At 41.1% G+C, this 18,600-nt stretch overlaps 1 protein-coding gene across 1 annotated transcript in view; it reads left to right on the plus strand.

Annotated features, from left to right (window-relative positions):
• The window catches only part of slc38a3b (solute carrier family 38 member 3b), a 132,753-nt gene that overhangs the window by 28,058 nt on the left and 86,095 nt on the right, over window positions 1-18,600 (plus strand). The window contains exons 2-4 of the mRNA XM_020528267.2: window positions 7,933-8,085; window positions 11,581-11,668; window positions 11,859-11,974. Coding sequence (XP_020383856.1) covers window positions 7,976-8,085; window positions 11,581-11,668; window positions 11,859-11,974 — 314 coding nt within the window. The 5' untranslated portion in view covers window positions 7,933-7,975. The remainder of the gene's footprint in view (window positions 1-7,932; window positions 8,086-11,580; window positions 11,669-11,858; window positions 11,975-18,600) is intronic.

An 18,600-nucleotide genomic window follows, 5' to 3' on the forward strand; every position in this document is an offset into this window, starting at 1 on the left:
GAGGAGCAGGAAAGTTGACGTTTCGGGTCGGGACCCTACTTCAGAAAGGGGGGGGGGGGGGTGGTGCTGAGCTCCCTTCCCCCCTCTATTTCTGAAGAAGGGTGCCGACCCGAAATGTCAACTTTCCTGCTCCTCTGATGCTGCCTGGCCTGCTGTGCTCCTCCAGCTCCACACTGTGTTATCTCTGACTCCAGCATCGGCAGTTCTTACTGTCTCTATGTAGGTTACTCTGATACTTTCTTCTCTTGCTCTTTACGAATTTCTCAGTCATCTCTTGTTGAATTCTAACTTCTTCATAATCCTCAGGTTTCGTATTCTTTTTGTCAACATTATGCGCTACTTCCATTACTCTTTTGCATCATCTTTGACTGAATAATCATCTAATTGATGGCTACACATAGAGTAATAGTTTAAGGGAACAGCTTAAATATCTTGTCTTTATTTCATGTTTCTGAGGCTATAAAATGGAAAGAAAGGTGTAGGTAAGTTCTAAACATCTTCTGAAGCCAATGATCACATGAGAGCTTTGAAATCAACCCTTGGCTAATATTTGGGAGTATGCATTGGAGAGGGAGTGAAATACACATGCCCCATAGCAATGGATCACACAATCAGGGTCATGACTTGTTACTCCCTGTGATAGCATTGCTGAGATCAGGAACTCATTGTCAATGGAACTGCAGTTCTCCCACTCCTCCGTCTCACCATGTTTGAACAACTTCATGATTTATATTCTCAAACACAACATCCATAAATTAACCACAGGAATGTAACAAAAACCATTGTTGAGTGAAAGCAACTTTGACCTAAAGTATTTTGTTAATTATTTTGCTGTGGAATGATAGCAAGCTTCACAAATTCAACCTGTTGGTAGCGCATTTACATTTAATCTTTCATTAACTCATTTTCCAACATCCCCATTCTGATGCCAGTTACAGCAATGCCTTCATTTCTGGATATGGAAGGCTTGAGTTATAAAGAAACGCTGAATAGGCTGGGACCTTTTTCATTGGAGTGTAGGAAGTTGAGAGGTGACCGTATAGAAGTTTATAAAATTGTGACGGGTATAGATAGGGTTAATGGTAGATGTCTGTTCCAGAAGATGGGGGATTTCAAGACTGGGAGGCACATTTTTAATGTGAGAGGAGACAGATTTAAAAAAGACTTGAGGAGCAAATTTTTTACACAGAGGCTGATTCATATGTGTAATGAACTTCCTGAGGAAGTGATTGATGTGGGTAAAATTACAACGTTTAAAAGACATTTGGATAAGTACTTGAATAGGAAAGGTTTGGAGGGATATGGGCCAGGAGCAGGCAGGTGTGACTAGTTTAGTTTGGGATTATATTTGGTTCGGACTGGTTGGATCGAGGGGTCTGTTTCTGTGCTGTATGACTCTATGACCACATGAGGGAATTAAAAACCACAGGTTGACAATGGTGGCATAGTTGATACTTCAACAGTTGGTTTTATTGAATGTTAAGGTGTCAATAACAAAGCTGTGGAGGCAGGGCCAGATGGTTCAAAATTTGAGTTGGGAAATGGAAAATGAGTTCATACCAAGTTACTCGCTGACACCTCACAGTGGATAGATGGAGAGCACAATTATTGGCGATCTTAATAATGTGCCTATTGTAATGTGCTGTATTTGATCCAAGAAATTCTGGAAAAGTGGGAGATAAGGTTGAAAATGGAACATGGGGCAGGATTAGGCCATTCAGCCCCTCAAACCTACTTTGCCAGTCTAGATCATGGCTGATCATTCAGCTCATTGCTTTATTCCCATGTTATCCCCATATCCCATGATTCCATTAGAAACAAAAAAGCCATCAATCTCTTTCCTAAACTTACGTAATGACTAAACTTTCACCACTGTCTGTGGCAGGAGCTGCTGAGTTGATGAAGAAGACCTGTGATAGGGCGAAAGGCAGGAGAGATTGAATGACAAAAGAAGATGTAGGGCTAAAGGAGGTGGCAGTGAGACATGTAGAGAAACAAAAGATATGTCTGAAGGAGGCATGAATGGCAGAACCATGAACAAATGCTATCCAAAGAAGAAAAAAAAGGAAACCAGTAAAAAGAAACAAAATGGGAAGTCTGGAAAGCTATAAAATGCCTCATCAATGGATGCCAAGATGTGGAGGTGCCAGTGTTGGACTGGGGTGGACAACATCAGAAGTCACATGACATCAGGTTATATTCCATCAGGTTTATCTGAAATAAGAAGCTTTTGGATCGCTGACAAAGGAGCAATGCTCCAAAAACTTGTGATTTCAAATAAACTTGTCGGACTATAACCTGATGTTGTGTGACTCTTGACCTCGTCATTGGATGTGTGTGCTGCTCCTTGAGTTAGCGTTGAGTTCCCCTTGCGTGAAACCTGCTACATCTTTATCCTTTCCCAGTTCAAATGAAAGGTCATCAAGCTGAAATGTTAACTTTATTCCTCTCCACAGATGCTGCTGACCCCACTGAGTATTTCCAGCATCATTTGTTTTTATTCTTTTTCGGATTTCCAGCATTTGCAGTATTTTGCTTTTGTAACACAGCTGTTAATTGGTCAATGTTTACCTTGCCTCAGAACTTGTTTGGAATTGCATGTTAACAGTCTGTGGCACCAACTCTTGATTTACCGCCTTTTCCAAAATGGCACTATTGTAAATCTGTGAGAACAATGTTGTTTTATGATGAAACCATACAATAGCACATATTCAACTTGGACTGCAGAGATTCAAGAAAGCAGCTCACCACCACTTTCTCAAGGGCAGCTAGGGACAGACAATAAATGCTGGTTAGCCAGAGATGCCCACATCCCACGAGTGAATAAAATTTAACTTACTATGTTTTCAGGCTTTGCTGACTCTTACAGTCTCATAATGAACTTCCAGCCATTTATCATTCTTTATGCTTTGTGGTGAGTTTTGAGTGGAATGGAATGAAATGAAATGTAAATAGAACTATTCAATAACCTATCTTTCCACCTTCAGGGATCTGTAGATAAGCACGTCATGTCACTATATTTTTCTGAACTTTGTGTCCTGCCATTCATTGAGTACTCCCTCGTCTTGTTACTTCTTCCAAGGTGCATCACCTCACATTTATCAAGATTAAATTCCACCTGCCATTGGTCTGCCCAACTAAACAATCCATCTATATCTTCCTGTTACCTAAAACCTTTCCTCACTGTCAATAATCCAGAAACTCTTTATGCCAAACACAAACTTATTTATCATTGCCCCCATATTTTCTTCTATATTGTTTATATGAAGGTTTAGGATATATTAATATTCTTTGGAAACTTGGCTTCTGGAAATGTGTTTACATGCTTTTAAATGAGGCTTGTAAAAAACTATTAAGGTGAATAGTTCAGTGCTTAGATAGAAGAGAGAGAAATGAACTACAAGGTGCCTTATGACACAGGGAGACAAGGAGAACCATCTAGAAGTTCAAGGAATGTGCAGGTTTCTTTCAGAGACAGAAACATGTCATTCAGAGAGAAAAAGGCCTATAACAGTAAAAGTGCAGTTTAGCAGTCTGCAAAACAGTCAGGGCAGAAGAAAATATGTCTTTACCGGCTTAATGTCTGTAAGAGAAAAGCCCCTGAAAAAGAAGGCTGAGGAAGAGAAGTTTAAGGAAATAGTATTGAAACATAAGTGAGCTGTAATATCAAATTGTTTATGGATCACCAGAAGAGGCATTAACCAAAGAAATAGCATGAGTGACCATAGATTTGCCAAAAAGAAACCAATTACAGTGATATATACTGAACAAGTAATTTTAAAAGTGGAAACACGGTAACCCTTCTGTGATGTTTGAGTATCTCTAAGATTGTTCTTGAGGTTAAAAAGCTCGAATCTTTGCTTCAGTAATTTTTGGACAATGCAACAAAATTCATGTTTCTTTTCCTTTTGAGTGTAATAAACTTTGATCTTCCTTTGTTAGCACTACGTTGATAGCCTTTGCGAATTGTCAGTAACTGACCACCATGGTAAACAAATTGCAAAAGTAAAGCTTATCGCCTATCCAGCCAAGTTTCGCTCAGTGTAGTGGCAATTATTATTAACGCGAGCTGGAATCATAGCAATTCCTGGCGCATAAGTACAACAGTGAAACCCTAGGGATTGCTACCCTCTCTCAATCTAAATCCTTGTATGAAGTAGAGAGGGACTGCAGCTGAAAACACTTGGTTGATTTAGTAGGAATGGTGGTTTAATCTTCTTGAACTGAGAAATTGCCTCCAGTACACAGATCCAAGCTTTGTGCAGTATAAGACCCTCTTGCTATCATAGAAAAGTGATATACCAGCTTGTTACAAAGAGCAGCAATTCCGAATTGACCATATCTCAACACATGTTGGAGTCCGTGAAGATCTTTGCTCAATGGCAAAGCAGACATTGGTTAGAATACAGTTGAAGACAGAGGACTCTCACCCAGTAACATATTTCCCCCCCATGCTACTGACCAACCTCTCTTGACCAAGCTCAGACACATAATTGATATTATCGAGCAACTCCACTGTAGTTTATGAAAGAGACAGTGTATTCTGTTAAAGGATTTTGTTTGGGTTCAGGGAAAGAGAGATGAAGAACCTTGTTTTATTTGCTGCCAGGTGACATTATTTGCAAACAACTCAGATATCCAGTATTCAGCAATTTAGGGACAGTTTTTGTATTGCAGCTAGGGTGCTTCACGTGCCAGTCATATATTCTGCGAAATTATCGACATATGCTCAAAGTTTCTGGTCTCAAAGTCAGTGAAATCCCACACTTTAAAAATGCAGATGCTCTGATCTCCAACAGGAATGACTTGAGCTGGCCTAGTACTCATTGGATAGATAAGCACATGCCCAGCCAACGTTAGAGCCTATCTCCTCATTTGTCCTCCAAAAGAACAAATATTCAGAGTCACATTTACTCACCTCATGTTTGATTTCAGCTTCTCCTGTCTAATTTTCAAGGTTCACCTGTTAATACTTGTCTGTCTGTCTACCTGTCAATCTATCTAACTATCCTGTAGAAGGCTGTATTGTTAATTTGAGGCTGAGATTTTTAAGCAGTAAGGGAATCAGGGAAACAAGAGGAAAAGGCAGGAAAATGGTATTGAGGCTTGTCATGTCAGCCATGGTCTTATTGAATGACTTTGTTCCCTTTCTCATCTTTCTATCATTTGGGAATGTTCAGTCAGAGATAATTTTAGAGTTTAAGCAGTATCGCAGTGATGCGGACACTCAGCCAATAGCAGTAGGGGGTGGTCACCGATCTGGACCAAGTCCATTGAATCCTGCCAGTTGATTGCACTCTTGATAGTATTATGTGGAATCTAAATAGCTTCAAACTCGGACAATAGCATTTCCCTCCCCCATTGCCCCCTTCTAGAAGTCAAGCTCTGTTTGAAACTACTCTATCAGTTTATTTGTCATTAATTTTTATCCCAATCGTGAATGGAAATAGTATACGACATATGAAGGTAAAAGCCCATGGTGTTGGGGGTAATATATTAGCATAGATTGAGGATTAGCAAATTAACAGAAGAAAGAGACTTGGGTAAGGGTTGCATTTTCATGATGGCAACCTGTAACTAATGGAGTGCCACAGGCATCACTGCTGGGGCCACAGTTATTTACAATTTATATTAATGAATTGGATGAGGTGTGTGAATGTATCTCAACCAACTTTGTGTATGATACAAAAATAGTTGGGAAGACAAGTTGTGAAGATGACACTAAAAGTCTACAGAGCGTTATTGACAGATTACGTGAGTGGGAAAAATACTTGGCAGATGTAATATATAGGAAATCTGAAATTATGCACTTTAACAATAGGAGGGCTGAGTATTATTTAAATGGGAAAAACTGCAGAAATCTTCAACACAGAAGAATTTGGGAGTCCTCGTGCATAAATAACAAAAAGCATACAAGTTCAGCAAGGGATTGGTATGGTAAATAGAATATTGAACTTTATTTCAATATTAAAATAGACATTGGTTGGATCAATACAAGGCATTGGTTAGGTCACACCAAGAATACTGTGAACAGTTTTGGTCCTTTTATCTAAGGAAAGATATACACTGGAGGAAGTCTAGAGAAGGTTCTTTAGGTTAATCCTGGCTATGGAGTGATGCCCTTATGAGGGGAGGTTGAGTAGTTTAGTTCAGTACTTATTGAAGAATGAGAGATATATGAGAAGAATCAGAAGAATAATCGAAACATACAAGGTTCTTAGGGGGCTTGACAGGGTAGATGCAGAAAGGTTGTTTCCCCTGTGGGAGTGTCTAGGACCGGAGAGGATAATCTCAGAGCAAGGGATCACCCAATTACAGTTGAAGACTCTCAACCAGTAACATATTTCCCCCCCATTCCCCCATGCTAGAGGAGTTGAGATGAGGAGGAATTTCTTCTATCAGAGAGTAGTGAATCTGCGGCATTCTTTACTGTAGATGACTGTAGAAGCTGGATCATTATACTCGTTGCAGAGATAGACAGACAGATTTTTAATCAGTAAGGGAATCAAGGGTTATAGGGAAAAATCTGAAAAGCGGAATCGAGGACTACCAGATCAATCATGATTTCATTGAATGGCAGAGTGGACTCAATGGACTGAATGGCCTACTTCTGCTCCTTCACCTTGTGGTCTTATAGGGAGCCTGAGAAGGTTGAGAAAGTAATAGCTGGGTTTTTAAAATTTTAAGGTTTAAGTGCTTATTGCTATTAAAATCTGAATTGGATCGCAACTTTTGGAGATTGCGAGTGTGCAGTTTAACATGGAATTCAGGAAGTTACTGCCTGAGTTTCCGGCTCTTCAGAATCTTCATTATGCTGGTATCTGATCAAAAAATTACATTGAAACATATGGAACAGCATCAAGGTGCTTTACTTATGTGATAGATATCCACTAAATTGGCCAAAAGAGTTAGTGTTTGACCGTTCCAGTGTAAGGAATTTTTATAACGGTGTGGCATGTTTAATCTTGAGCAAACAACTTTTAACTCAAACGTTTAAAAGTTTGAGGACTTGTCCTTTGGTACTGTAATTCTTCTTGAAGTTTTAAATAATCGAAACAAAGCAGAAACTTTTTCTTTCTGTCCATCTTATTTCTGTTGTATCTAAACCCATTTTTGTTTCCCTCTCTTTATTTTGCCCCCTGCACCTGATCTGACATTTCGTTCACTTTTAGTTAGTACTTCCAGATTCAGACTCTGAGCTGCTGAGTAATAGTCCTTTAAAACGATCAGCCAAGGTGATAGAGATAGTAGGAACTGCAGATGCTGGAGAATCTGAGATAACAAGGTGTAGAGCTGGATGAACTCAGCAGGCCAAACAGCATCAGAGGAGCAGGAAGGCTGACGTTTCGGACCTAGACCCTTCTTCAGAAAGCTTTCCGAAGAAGGGTCGAGGCCCGAAACGTCAGCCTTCCTGCTCCTCTGATGCTGCTTGGCCTGCTGTGTTCATCCAGCTCTACACCTTGTTATCTTAGCCAAGGTGATAGATGCCCTGACACATGGGTCTCTGGTACTGTATGGAAGGTGCTGCATAGAAATGGCTTTTGAAAGTTTCTGTGTGAAACAACAGTGGGTAAAAAGTGTAAAAGTATAGCTGGTACCACTTGTTTTGCTACTGAGAGCAAGATTTGGCCCATCAATGATAAGTAAAGGCTGTAACAAAAATAAAGTTGCTGGAAAAGCTCAGCAGGTGTGGCAGCATCTGTGAAGGAGAATACAGAGTTAACATATCGGGTCTGGTGACCCTTTCTCAGAAACGTTAACTCTGTTTTTTCCTTCACAGATGTTGCCAGACCTGCTGCGCTTTTCCAGCAACTTTGTTTTTGTTCCTGATTTACAGCATCCACAGTTCTTTCATTTTTTTTGATAAGTAAAGGCTGTGTTTGACAATATATTTTTTCTTAAAATGTTTTAATGCTTTTTGTATTTTTGCAGGAGAGGTAATTTTCACCTGTGTCCAGACAACAAGTAAGGGAGCATGGAGTGTGTTCAGGTGGCCAAAGAGGCTGAAATGGTGGAGATTATTCCAAATGGCAATCATGTAGAAGATCTGACTGTACCAATCAAAATGCAACATGAGGAGGACAGGTATGTGAAGTCAACTGAACATTTGCTTGAATAGATCTGTTATTTTACAACAGGTTCTAGACATTCTTATTGCTGGTGATGAGACATATGCATGGTTGTCATACCAACATGATGGTCTTGTTGCCCAAATAATTAGAAGTTATTCCATCTACTGTATCTATTGTACTCATTGTTTTCTCTGGCTCTCACCACGTCAAGCAGCATGCTTGGCTGAGAATTGAGCTTGCTTCCAATCAAATGGAAGGTGAGCAACTACGGAGGCTACTCCGGTCCCACACCAAGCCATCCAGAGAGCAGAGACATTGTGAAATGACTCCCTCGCTGCACTTCCCCCTCGTTACTCTTTCAGTTGAAAGAGGTACACATTGGTGCTGGCAGTCTAAGCTGAACAAAGGTACTTCATGTTGTAATGCCAGCGCCGAAACCCTGAGGATGAATGATAGATAACAGGAGCAGGAGTTGACCATTCAGCTCAACAAGCCTGCTCCACCATTCAATATGATCATGGTTGATCATCCAACTCAATACCCTGTTCCTGCTTTCTCCCCACACCCTTTGATCCTAAGAACAAATCTGACTCTTTCTTGAAAACATTCGTGTTTTGGTGTCAACCATTTTCTGTGGCAGAGAATTCCATAGGCTCACCACTCTCTTGGTCAAGAATTTCTTCTGATCTCAGTCCTAAATGAGGACTACACTATGACCCGTTGTTCTGGACTCCCAGGTCATTGAGAACATTCTTCCTGCATTTACCCTGTTTAGTCCTGTTGAATGTTATAAATGTCTATGAGATCCACTTAATTTTATAAACTCCAGTAAATAGGTTTCCTACTGATCCAATCCTTTTTCATTCATCAGTTCTGCCATCCCAGGAATCAGACTGGGAAACTGCTGCTGTGTTCTCTTCATAGCCTTCTTCAGATCTGCTTCCCCCTCACAGCTTACCATTCCCCCAAACTTTGTGTCATATGGAAAGTTGGAGACATTACATTTAGACTTACATTTCAGTTCCCTCATCTAAGTCATTAATATACTGTATTATATACATGTAATTACATCTTGTGAATAGCTGGCATCCAAGCACTGCTCCCTGTGGTACTCTACTGGTCACTGCCTGCACTTGGAAAAAGACCTAACTATTCCTACTCCTTGTTTCCTGTTTGCCAACTAGTTCTCTGTCCATGTCAGTACCCTACCCTCAGTCCTGTGTGCTTAAATTGTACGTGCTATTCTAATGTATGAACCTTCCAAATATACTACATCCACTTCTCAACTCAACTGGCTACATCCTTGAAAGTTCTATCAAACATGGTGTGCAGCCAACACAGGTATTTTTTTTAAACTCAGTAATTTTGACCTGATTATAACTTAACCCAAGTAGCAAAAACAAATGGGCTCTGAGATTAAGATTGCTATGCACTATTCACTTTCCATTTTTGCTCTGCCGCAGTGTTTACTGGGATCATCCACTAGCCATCATCAGTGGTTGCCTGAATCAGCAGGAAGCCTCATTACTGTTTCCTGTCAATTGGAACCCTGATAGAAGGGACATAGCTCAAAGAGGATGCGGTGAATACAATCAATTATCTCCGGAGTAGGAGTTCATCTCTGCACTCCAAAGAAGGACCATATAGCATTGTTACCCTGGGCTCTGTTCCCTGCCTTGTCTCCTTGGGATGATCTAACTCTCCTACAGCACTGACCTAATGCCTGTCACCTAAGTGTGGCTGCAAGCTGCCCGACTTCGTGCCAGCCTTGAGCCGATGAGTGACAGTGGTGGCTACAATTGAAGCATGTGGGCCACCAAGAGGAACAGAAGGGGCATTCTACCCACTCCCCACCCATTCTCTACCCAGAGTTATTCTTACTGTTTAAACACTGGGATATATTTCTCAGATGAGTAAGAAATGAGCAGCAATTGGACTGCCTGTTTTAGAGTCCTCAGTGTACTGCTAAGCCGCAGCGAGCCTCTGATATGTGTAGGCCTTGTCATTATACTACAATCTGTCAGTGAGATCACTTAACTACAAATATCTCTGCTCCACTGGGTTTTGAGGATTTCTTTCATTAGAATCTGTTGCTTTGGGAACAAGTGAATTCCCCTGGCTCAGTTCTGAAAGCATCAAGCAACGGTGGAACGTACCAGACATTTCCATTTCCTTCCAGAAAATCACATTTTTGTTGATTTGCCTCCAGAAAATCCTTTGGTGTATTTATTTTGGAAGGTATTATTAACGCAATAAATGAGGCTGAGCTTTAATTAGCATATCAATGGATTTTGTGGTTCTATTTTTAAGTTCCTTACACGAGCATTTATTCCCGTTCCCTCAGAAAAAAGCATGTTTGTCGCATCTTCACAAACTCACTTTTAAAAGGAGTTGTTTCTGTTCCTCTTCATTTGACATTGAATCTTTCAGTTGTTGGGACAGTCCTCCCTCTCCAAGAAATGAGCAACACACGAAGGCATGGGAAAGAAATTGGATGACATTCGAGTTTTCAGTTCTGGAGAGCTATTAATTTTGTTTCTCACAATTCAAATACTCTCAGCCCTCACTCAAAATATATTGCCTCTCAAATTGCACAGTTGGGTACTGGCATAGGAATCCCTAATATGTTTTTGTGACTTCCTATCCTACATAACGGATACTTAAGGTTCTCTTCCTGCCCCTTCTGTTAATTTACCAACAGGAGTAGGCCATTCTGCCCCTTGAATTGTTCCACCATTCAGAGAGACCATGTGATCTAAGAGTCAGTCATATTGCTCTTGGTCTGAAGTCACATATAGGCCAGACCAGGTAAGGATAGTTTATTATCCTTCCTAAAGGACATTAGGGAGCCACTCGGGCATTTACAATCATCAAAGGTAGCTTTATGACACCAATACTTAGATGAATTTTACCTTTCACCAGCTGCCATAATGGGATTTGAACTCATGTTCCCAGAACACTAGCGAGGGCCTTCGTTTTCCTTGCACTTGTACTTTTCAGAGCAAAAAAGAATATCATAGGTTGTGCTCACCATCACTTTCTCCAGGGCAACTAAGAATGAACAATAAACACAAGCCCACCCAACTAGGCTCACATCTCTTCAATGAAGGAAAAGAATTGCCATAAGTAAATCTCTGGTTTGATTTATTTCCCTTTCTACTCTTTGAACTCAAGTGTCAGATAGACCCTCCATAACATTGAGAGGTGAGGTAAAGTTATGATTAAATAGTAATTGCACATACTTAACATTTGTGAAGTCAGAAGTCACATGACACCAGTTTATTGTCCAACAGGTTTATTTGAAATCACAAGCTTTCAGAGCGTTGCTTCTTCATCAGTCGAAGTGGAACGAGCAGCACTCCGAAAGCTTGTGATTTCAAATAAACCTGGTAGACTATAACCTGTGTCATATGATTTCTGAACTTGTCCATCCCAGTCCAAGACCTGCACCTCCACACCTTGACATTTATGCACATTTCAGTCTCGTTTCTCTCCATCCAACCCATAGGTACGAAGATAATGAAGGAAACTCAGCCGAGTGCGATGAATTCCTGCCTCATTCAGACACTGAGAAGAAACCTACCCGTTTCACAGATGTGAGTTGTTTGGATATTTGTGAAGAAAACATTGTTCCTCCTCCACTGGGGAACGTGCTAAATTTAGTCAACTGGATCAGAGCAGAACTTAGGCCCTCAAGTGAATGGTTGGCAATTCTGAGAATTAATCAACAAATTTTTTTTTATCTTCCTTGATTTTTGGTGTTTAATATTTTCTTTCTTATTACAGTTTGAAGGGAAAACCTCATTTGGAATGTCAGTATTCAACCTGAGCAATGCCATCATGGGCAGCGGTATCCTGGGCCTGGCATATGCGATGGCCAACACAGGCATTGTCCTCTTCCTGTAAGTACAGCTTTTATACGTTTCATTTGGTCACCTTTCTCTCTATTTCCACACTTTGGGCACGCAGTATCCACCGTCAAGAGAGCAACCAGGTCATAAAATCATTCTATGCCATGGAAGGAGGCCATTTAGAACTTCTGTACTTCCACTATTTTAATAAGCAGGAAGTTCCAGGCCTTTACCGTTCACTGTATGAAACATTTTTCCTTGCATCTCCTAGAATCTTAAACTTATGCATCCTCAGGGAGGGGATGGCCTAATGGTATTATTGCTACACTACTAATCCAGCCATCCAGGTAGTGATATGGAGACTTGGGTTGGAATCTCGCCATGGAATTCGACCAGTAAAAATCGGAATTAAGAATTTAATGACCATGAAACTGTTACCAATTTTGGGAAAAGCCATCTGGTCCACTAATGTCCTTTGGGGAAGGAAACCATTGTATTTACCTGGTCTGGCCTGTATGTAACTTTAGACTCATTGCAATGTGGTTGATTCCTGACTCTCAATTAGGGATGAGCTGTAAATGCTGGCCTAGACAGTGACGCCCACATCCTGTGATTTATTTTAAAAAAAAACTAGGCCTTGCACCATCTGCTAATAGGGACAGCTTTTTTATCTAAACCTGTCTTGCACACCCCGATTAAATCTCTTCTAAATCTCCTTTGTTGTAAGGATAACAGTCCCACCTTATCCTGGAGCTAAAATTTCCCATTCCTGGAAACATTCTGATAAATATTATCTACATCCTCTTAATGACCATCCCAATCTTCCTAATATGTAGTGTCATAGAGTCATGGAGGTCTGCAACACAGGAAAAGGTCCTTTGGCCCATTACTTTGTATCCTTTGGCATCACAAGTACACATCTAAATACTTCTTCAATGTCATGAGAGTTTTTGCCTCCACCATTCTAATAGGCAGTGAGTTCCAGACTCCCACCACCCTCTGGGTGAAATGGTCTTTCCTCACATCTCTAAACTTTTTGCCCATTGTCTTAAATATTTGCCCCTACTTATTGATCTCTCTATCAAAGGAAAAGTTCCTTCCAATTTACCCTGTCTCTGCCCCTCATAATTTTATAATTCAATCATGTTCCTGCTCAATCTCCTCTGCTTCGAGGAGAACAACTCCAGCCCATCTAAGTTATTTTCATAACTGAAACTCTCCAGCCCAGGCAACATCTTCGTAGACCTCCTCTCTACCCTTGCCAGTGCTATCACATCGCTCCTATAATGTGGATTCCAGAACTACACACAATACTCTAAGCTGTGGCTTAATGAACGTTTTATACAGTTCCAGTGTAACCATACTGCTCTTAAACTCTATGACTCGATTTATAAAGGCTTACGTAGTATACCATAAGCTGCCGTAACCACCTGCCCTGATGCCTTAGGGGACTGGTGTACATGCACACCAAGGTCCCTCCGATCCTTGGTGCTTCCAAAGGCCCTACCATTCATCATGTATTCCCTTAACTTGTTTGTGCTGCCCAAGAGCATCACCTCATGTTTATCTGGATTGATTTCCATTTGCCACTGATCAGTCTATCTGAACCATCTGTAATCTAAGCCTATCCTCCTCACTATTTACCACCCACCAATTTTTGTATCATCTGCAACCAGTGCTAGATGTAATATCCTAGTTGCAGCCAAACCAGAATGTTATAGCTTTATCTACTTTTAGACCGCTATCTATTTTTATAGAACTTTTTTTTTTATATAGAATCCCTACAGTGTGGAAACAGGCCCTTTGGCCCAACAAGTCCACACCAAACCTCAGAGCATCCCACCCAGACCCATCCCCTTATAACCCACCTAAGCTACCCTTCCCTATACACTATGGGCAATTTAGCCCAGCCAACCTACCTAACCTGTACATCTTTGGACTGTGAGAGGAAACCAGAGCACTCGGAAGATACCCGCACAGACACAAGGAGAATGTGCAAACTCCACACAGACAGTCACCCGAGGGTGGAATTGAACCCGGGTCCCTGGTACTGTGAGGCAGCAGTGCTAACCACTGAGCCACTGTGCAGCCCCAATCTATAGCATTCTTTGATTGGCAATCAGGAAGTATGCCTGGATAGACTGGAGTGATGTCCCTTTTGTTTTATTCCACTCCCTTTTTTGTGTGGAAGTGGTTTTCCTCAATGCTTTCAAATAATTCATGTCCCAGTGTATCACAGTCACAAAGTCCACCAGTGTGTAAGCCAATATTCGGAGCTTGCAAAAGGTTGAGGGTTACAGATAGTCCATGGGCCACAGCTTAAACACCCCTTCTCCACATCAGTAGTGAATGATGAAGGTTGTATTGTAATGGTGCCATTGTTTTGTCTGTGTAGTGATTGGATCGAGATTGATCAGGTGCATCTCATTGAATATGAGTTCCCTGATTGGCCCAAATTAAAGCGCCAATCAGGGAGCCCTGGCTGACAGATATAAACAGGAAATTCGGGGATTCTCCTCACTCTAGGAGCTGGCTCTGAGTTGGCTGATCAGAATACATGTACTGTGCCTGTGTAAATATAGGACGACTTGGTGATGGGCTACCGGTCTCCGTGGAGTCATTTCAGTCTGCACAACCATTTGGAGTCCATATCTGGGAGAACCCAGATAAACTTGGATTGTCCATTGAAATTTGGCCTTTTAGGTTCTTGATCTCCTTTATGCTGGCTCTGCCACACGCGACAAATCTAAAATTAAACAATATCGTCACTGGGCATTCTCCTGATCCCACTGCATCCATCATCACCAGGATCTGTGAAAATTTTACACCCCTTAAATGCTTTGCATTGCCTATTAACCAGCTGCTTAGCAAGGCCAAACTTCATTTATCCATTAAGGTTGAAATTTCAGTGTATAAAGGAACCAAGTCATGTCTCCATTTTCTCCTCAAATGAAAGTATCTGTTTTTCTAATGTACTTCTAACCAACAAGGGCAAAACAATTTGTCTAGAAGTATAAAAAAGCCAAAAAAACTGCAGATACCAGAAATCAGAAACAAAAACAGATATTGCAGGAAAAACTCATCAGGTCTAGCAGCATCTGTGGAGAGAAATCAGAGTAAACGTTTCAGGTCCGGAACCCTTCTTCAGAACTGCCTAGAAGTATGTTTGTTTGTATTTATAGAAACATGGCTGACTGAAATTGAAGATGAGCATCAACTATCCTCCCCAACTCTTTCTGCTCAGAATCCATCTCTGGGAGTTTATCGAGTTGTAATGTCTGTAACAATGAGATGGCAGGTTTAAAGGCTGCTTTGTATTCATAATTACAAAATCAAAACAATTACTAAACTAAGTACACCTAGTCTTCACAGCTCAAGTTCCATAAATGCTTGTGGTGAACCACTAATACTGTCGGAGTAGCTTTGTTAGATGTGACTTAACTTTTTACACCAAGAAGCCAGATCAAAGGCCAAAAGTCAAGGTTTGTAGTATAATACAGCTTCAAAGCTGAAAGGAATATGAGAAAGATGAGGTAAATCATAGACTAGTGATGACACGACAGCTGGTTAGAGTTTAAAACCGTATAAGATAGAGAAGATGCAGAGAGATGGTTAATTCAGTTTTGAAAGTTTGCAATGTTCTGAATCTTTACTCCATCACAATCGGGAGGAATGGAGTACTGAGTAAAAAATATATCAAACCCTAGTGGGAGCAGCATGTTTTATCACTGATTGTGGCATTAGTCTGTTCGCCTAATGGATCCTCGTCTGTCGGAGAAGATGAGACATTTTAAATGATACCAAGCTGCTTCTTCCAAGGAGAGAAAATACAAGCTGTCCAGTAAACTAGGGACAGATCTTGTGCACTTCCTGAGAGAAGAGAACTGCTATAGAACAAATAAAAAGAACCATATTCTAACAGTCTAGTAATAAGTAAGTATAGAATGATTGCCAGAAATGTCCAAAAATACTGATATTCAACCCATTGTTAAATTGCTTAAGGTTATAGATCACAATTGCAAATGATCATCTAGAATTTAGCCATTTAGAATGTGTGCCACTTCATGACAATGAACAAGTAGGGGCATAACGCAAGAGCTACAGATATATGGATTGGTTTACTGAAGTTCTATGACTTTGTTGAGAAAAGGCTATTAAGTGTGAAACCATGTTGAAAAGCATACACTATCTTATTCATGTCTACCTCAATATTCTCTGGTCCTCATTTCTTCTCTGCAGTCTTTGATGAAATGATTTTATCTGGAAACTTTTCTTTTATAATTCATTCATGAGATGAGAGCATTGCTGGCTAACAGCATTTAATGCCCATCTTAATTGCCCAGAGAGCAGTTAAGAGTCACCCACATTGCTGTGGGTCTGGAGTCACATGTCGGCCAGACGAGGTGAGGATGGCAGTTTCCTTTCCTAAAGGACATTAGTGAACCAGGTGGGCCTTTCCTGACAATCAACAATGGATTCATGATCATCATTAGACACTTAATTCCAGATATTTATTGAATTGAAATTCCACTGTATGCTGTGGCAGGATTCGAAACCAGGTCACCAGAACATTATGTCTCTGGGTTAACATGATGTGGAGTTAACAGTCCAGCAATAGTACCACCAGGCCATTGTCTCCCCTAAAAGCTATAGGTCATTGGAGAGGATGGTGCAATTAGTGAATCAGAGACAGTAAAATTTAAGAAGGTAAGTATGGTGTTTCTCACTGTAACATAGCAACAACTTGCATTTGTATAGTACCATTTAGCGACCCAGGGGTCATTAGATGGCATTGAGCCAAATAGCACACTACCCAAATTGTGATCCAAAATTTAGATTTTAAGAAGCATTTTAAAGGAATGTAGACAGACTATGTTGCTGGTGGGGTTAATGTGGGGAATTTCTGAGCTGAGAGCCTTGCTAACAGACGATATGGATGCTATTGGTGGGCAGGAAGGAAGCCAAGATGACCAAGAAGCCAGAATTGTAAGAGTGTACAGTGGAAGATGCTATATGTATGGTATTATTTAACGTCTCAGTAGAACTGAGATTTCCAGCAGCCAATTAATTTTCCATCTGCAACAGTCCTGTGCCAGCAGATGATCTTTTCCCACCTTGTCCAAAACACAAAATATGAAATAAATCTAACAGCATTTCAGACATTTTCAAGACTTCATGTTTATGTAGAATCAGAGACAGCTTTCACTTGGAACGTAGATTGAGCATAAAGAGGTGCTGTTGACTCGGACGTAATGGTGTCAGTGGTGTGGACGGGCTAATATGCACGTAGCCTATAAGTGTCAACAATACGTGCACTGTACTGTTTGAATGCTTGAGGTCTGAAGAATGGATTCTGAGGGGTGTTAGAAAATGCACTGAGAATCGGTTCAGTTATGCCAGATATTCCATCAAGAAGCATGAAGTAGGGTGATCTGTGCCTCTTTTCAGGAATTCAGTTCTATACATAGACACTTAAGAATGTGTTTCTGAGATGCATGTCTAATTCATTTTTCCAGCAGTGGCTTCAGCAATAAAAGGAAAACTGTGGGAGATTATGATATTCTCTGAGTTCCTTGGTTACGTTACAGCTGGAAAAAAACAGTCCATTAGCTTTAAATGCAAGAATGACAGAAATGTTACAGCACAGAGGAGACCCTTCAGTCCACTGTGTCTGTACCAGCTGTCCGACCAAGCAATTTACTTTGTCCCATTCTCCCAACTTCTCGCCACAGCCCTGCATATTCTTCCTTTGCAGATAGAAGTCTAACCTTCTTTTCAAAGCCTTGATTGAAACCACCCCAACACATTCTCCGGTTGTGCATTTCAGGCCTTAACCACTCACTGTGTGAAAAAGCTTTTTCTCAAATTGTTTTTTTTTTTAACCCTTTCATGAGTGGGAAAAGTCTGTCTACTCTGTCCAGACCCTTCATGATTTGAATATCTCCTTCAGATCTCCACTCTGCCTTCTCTTTACCAAGGAAAACTGTCCTAACTTCTCCAATACATGTTCATAACAGGTTCGAGGGCAGAGGAACTTCAAGCTCATGAATCTTTTCTACACTTGCAGAAGACTCTGAGAAATTTTGCTGAGGGGCTCCCTGATGGAGATGTACCACCTGAACTGTCTCACTTTGTTAGGGGGTACTCCTGAGGGAGTAACATTTTAGAGCTGAGTAGAAAGAGTGTGGAAAGAGGAGACAATTGTCAGCCTGTGGACATTGTGTGGGACTGGATTAAACATAGAAAGTAGGAGCAGGAGTAGGCCATTCAGCCCTTCAGCCTGCTGTGCCATTCTGTTTGATCAAGGCTGACCCTCTATCTCGATGCCATATTCTTCCAAGATGGTGGCAGCAGGGGTTGGCAACATTTAGCTCCTGCACACAGGTCTTGACTGCGCATGGCTCATGTGGCAGGTTCTGCCGCAGCCACACGGCTTCAGCTTTGTCTTTCCAGCTTGGTAACATTTTTTTTTTGTTTTGGTTGCCCTGGGGCCCTCTCATGACATCCTCCTGCGGGAGGCCGGAGCCCCAGATATCTCCATCCCTACTCGATCTTGGGTGGCAGCATTGAAAAATGAACCAGGACCCCCATTGATCAATTCAGAGCCAGGACCCCTCGGTCGACTCGGATCCAGGACCCATCATTCGATGTCCGGCATTGGAGGAGGTGCGGGACCA

The sequence above is a fragment of the Rhincodon typus genome, chromosome 16, assembly GCF_021869965.1.
Source record: "Rhincodon typus isolate 14 chromosome 16, sRhiTyp1.1, whole genome shotgun sequence".
Lineage (NCBI taxonomy): Eukaryota > Metazoa > Chordata > Chondrichthyes > Orectolobiformes > Rhincodontidae > Rhincodon > Rhincodon typus.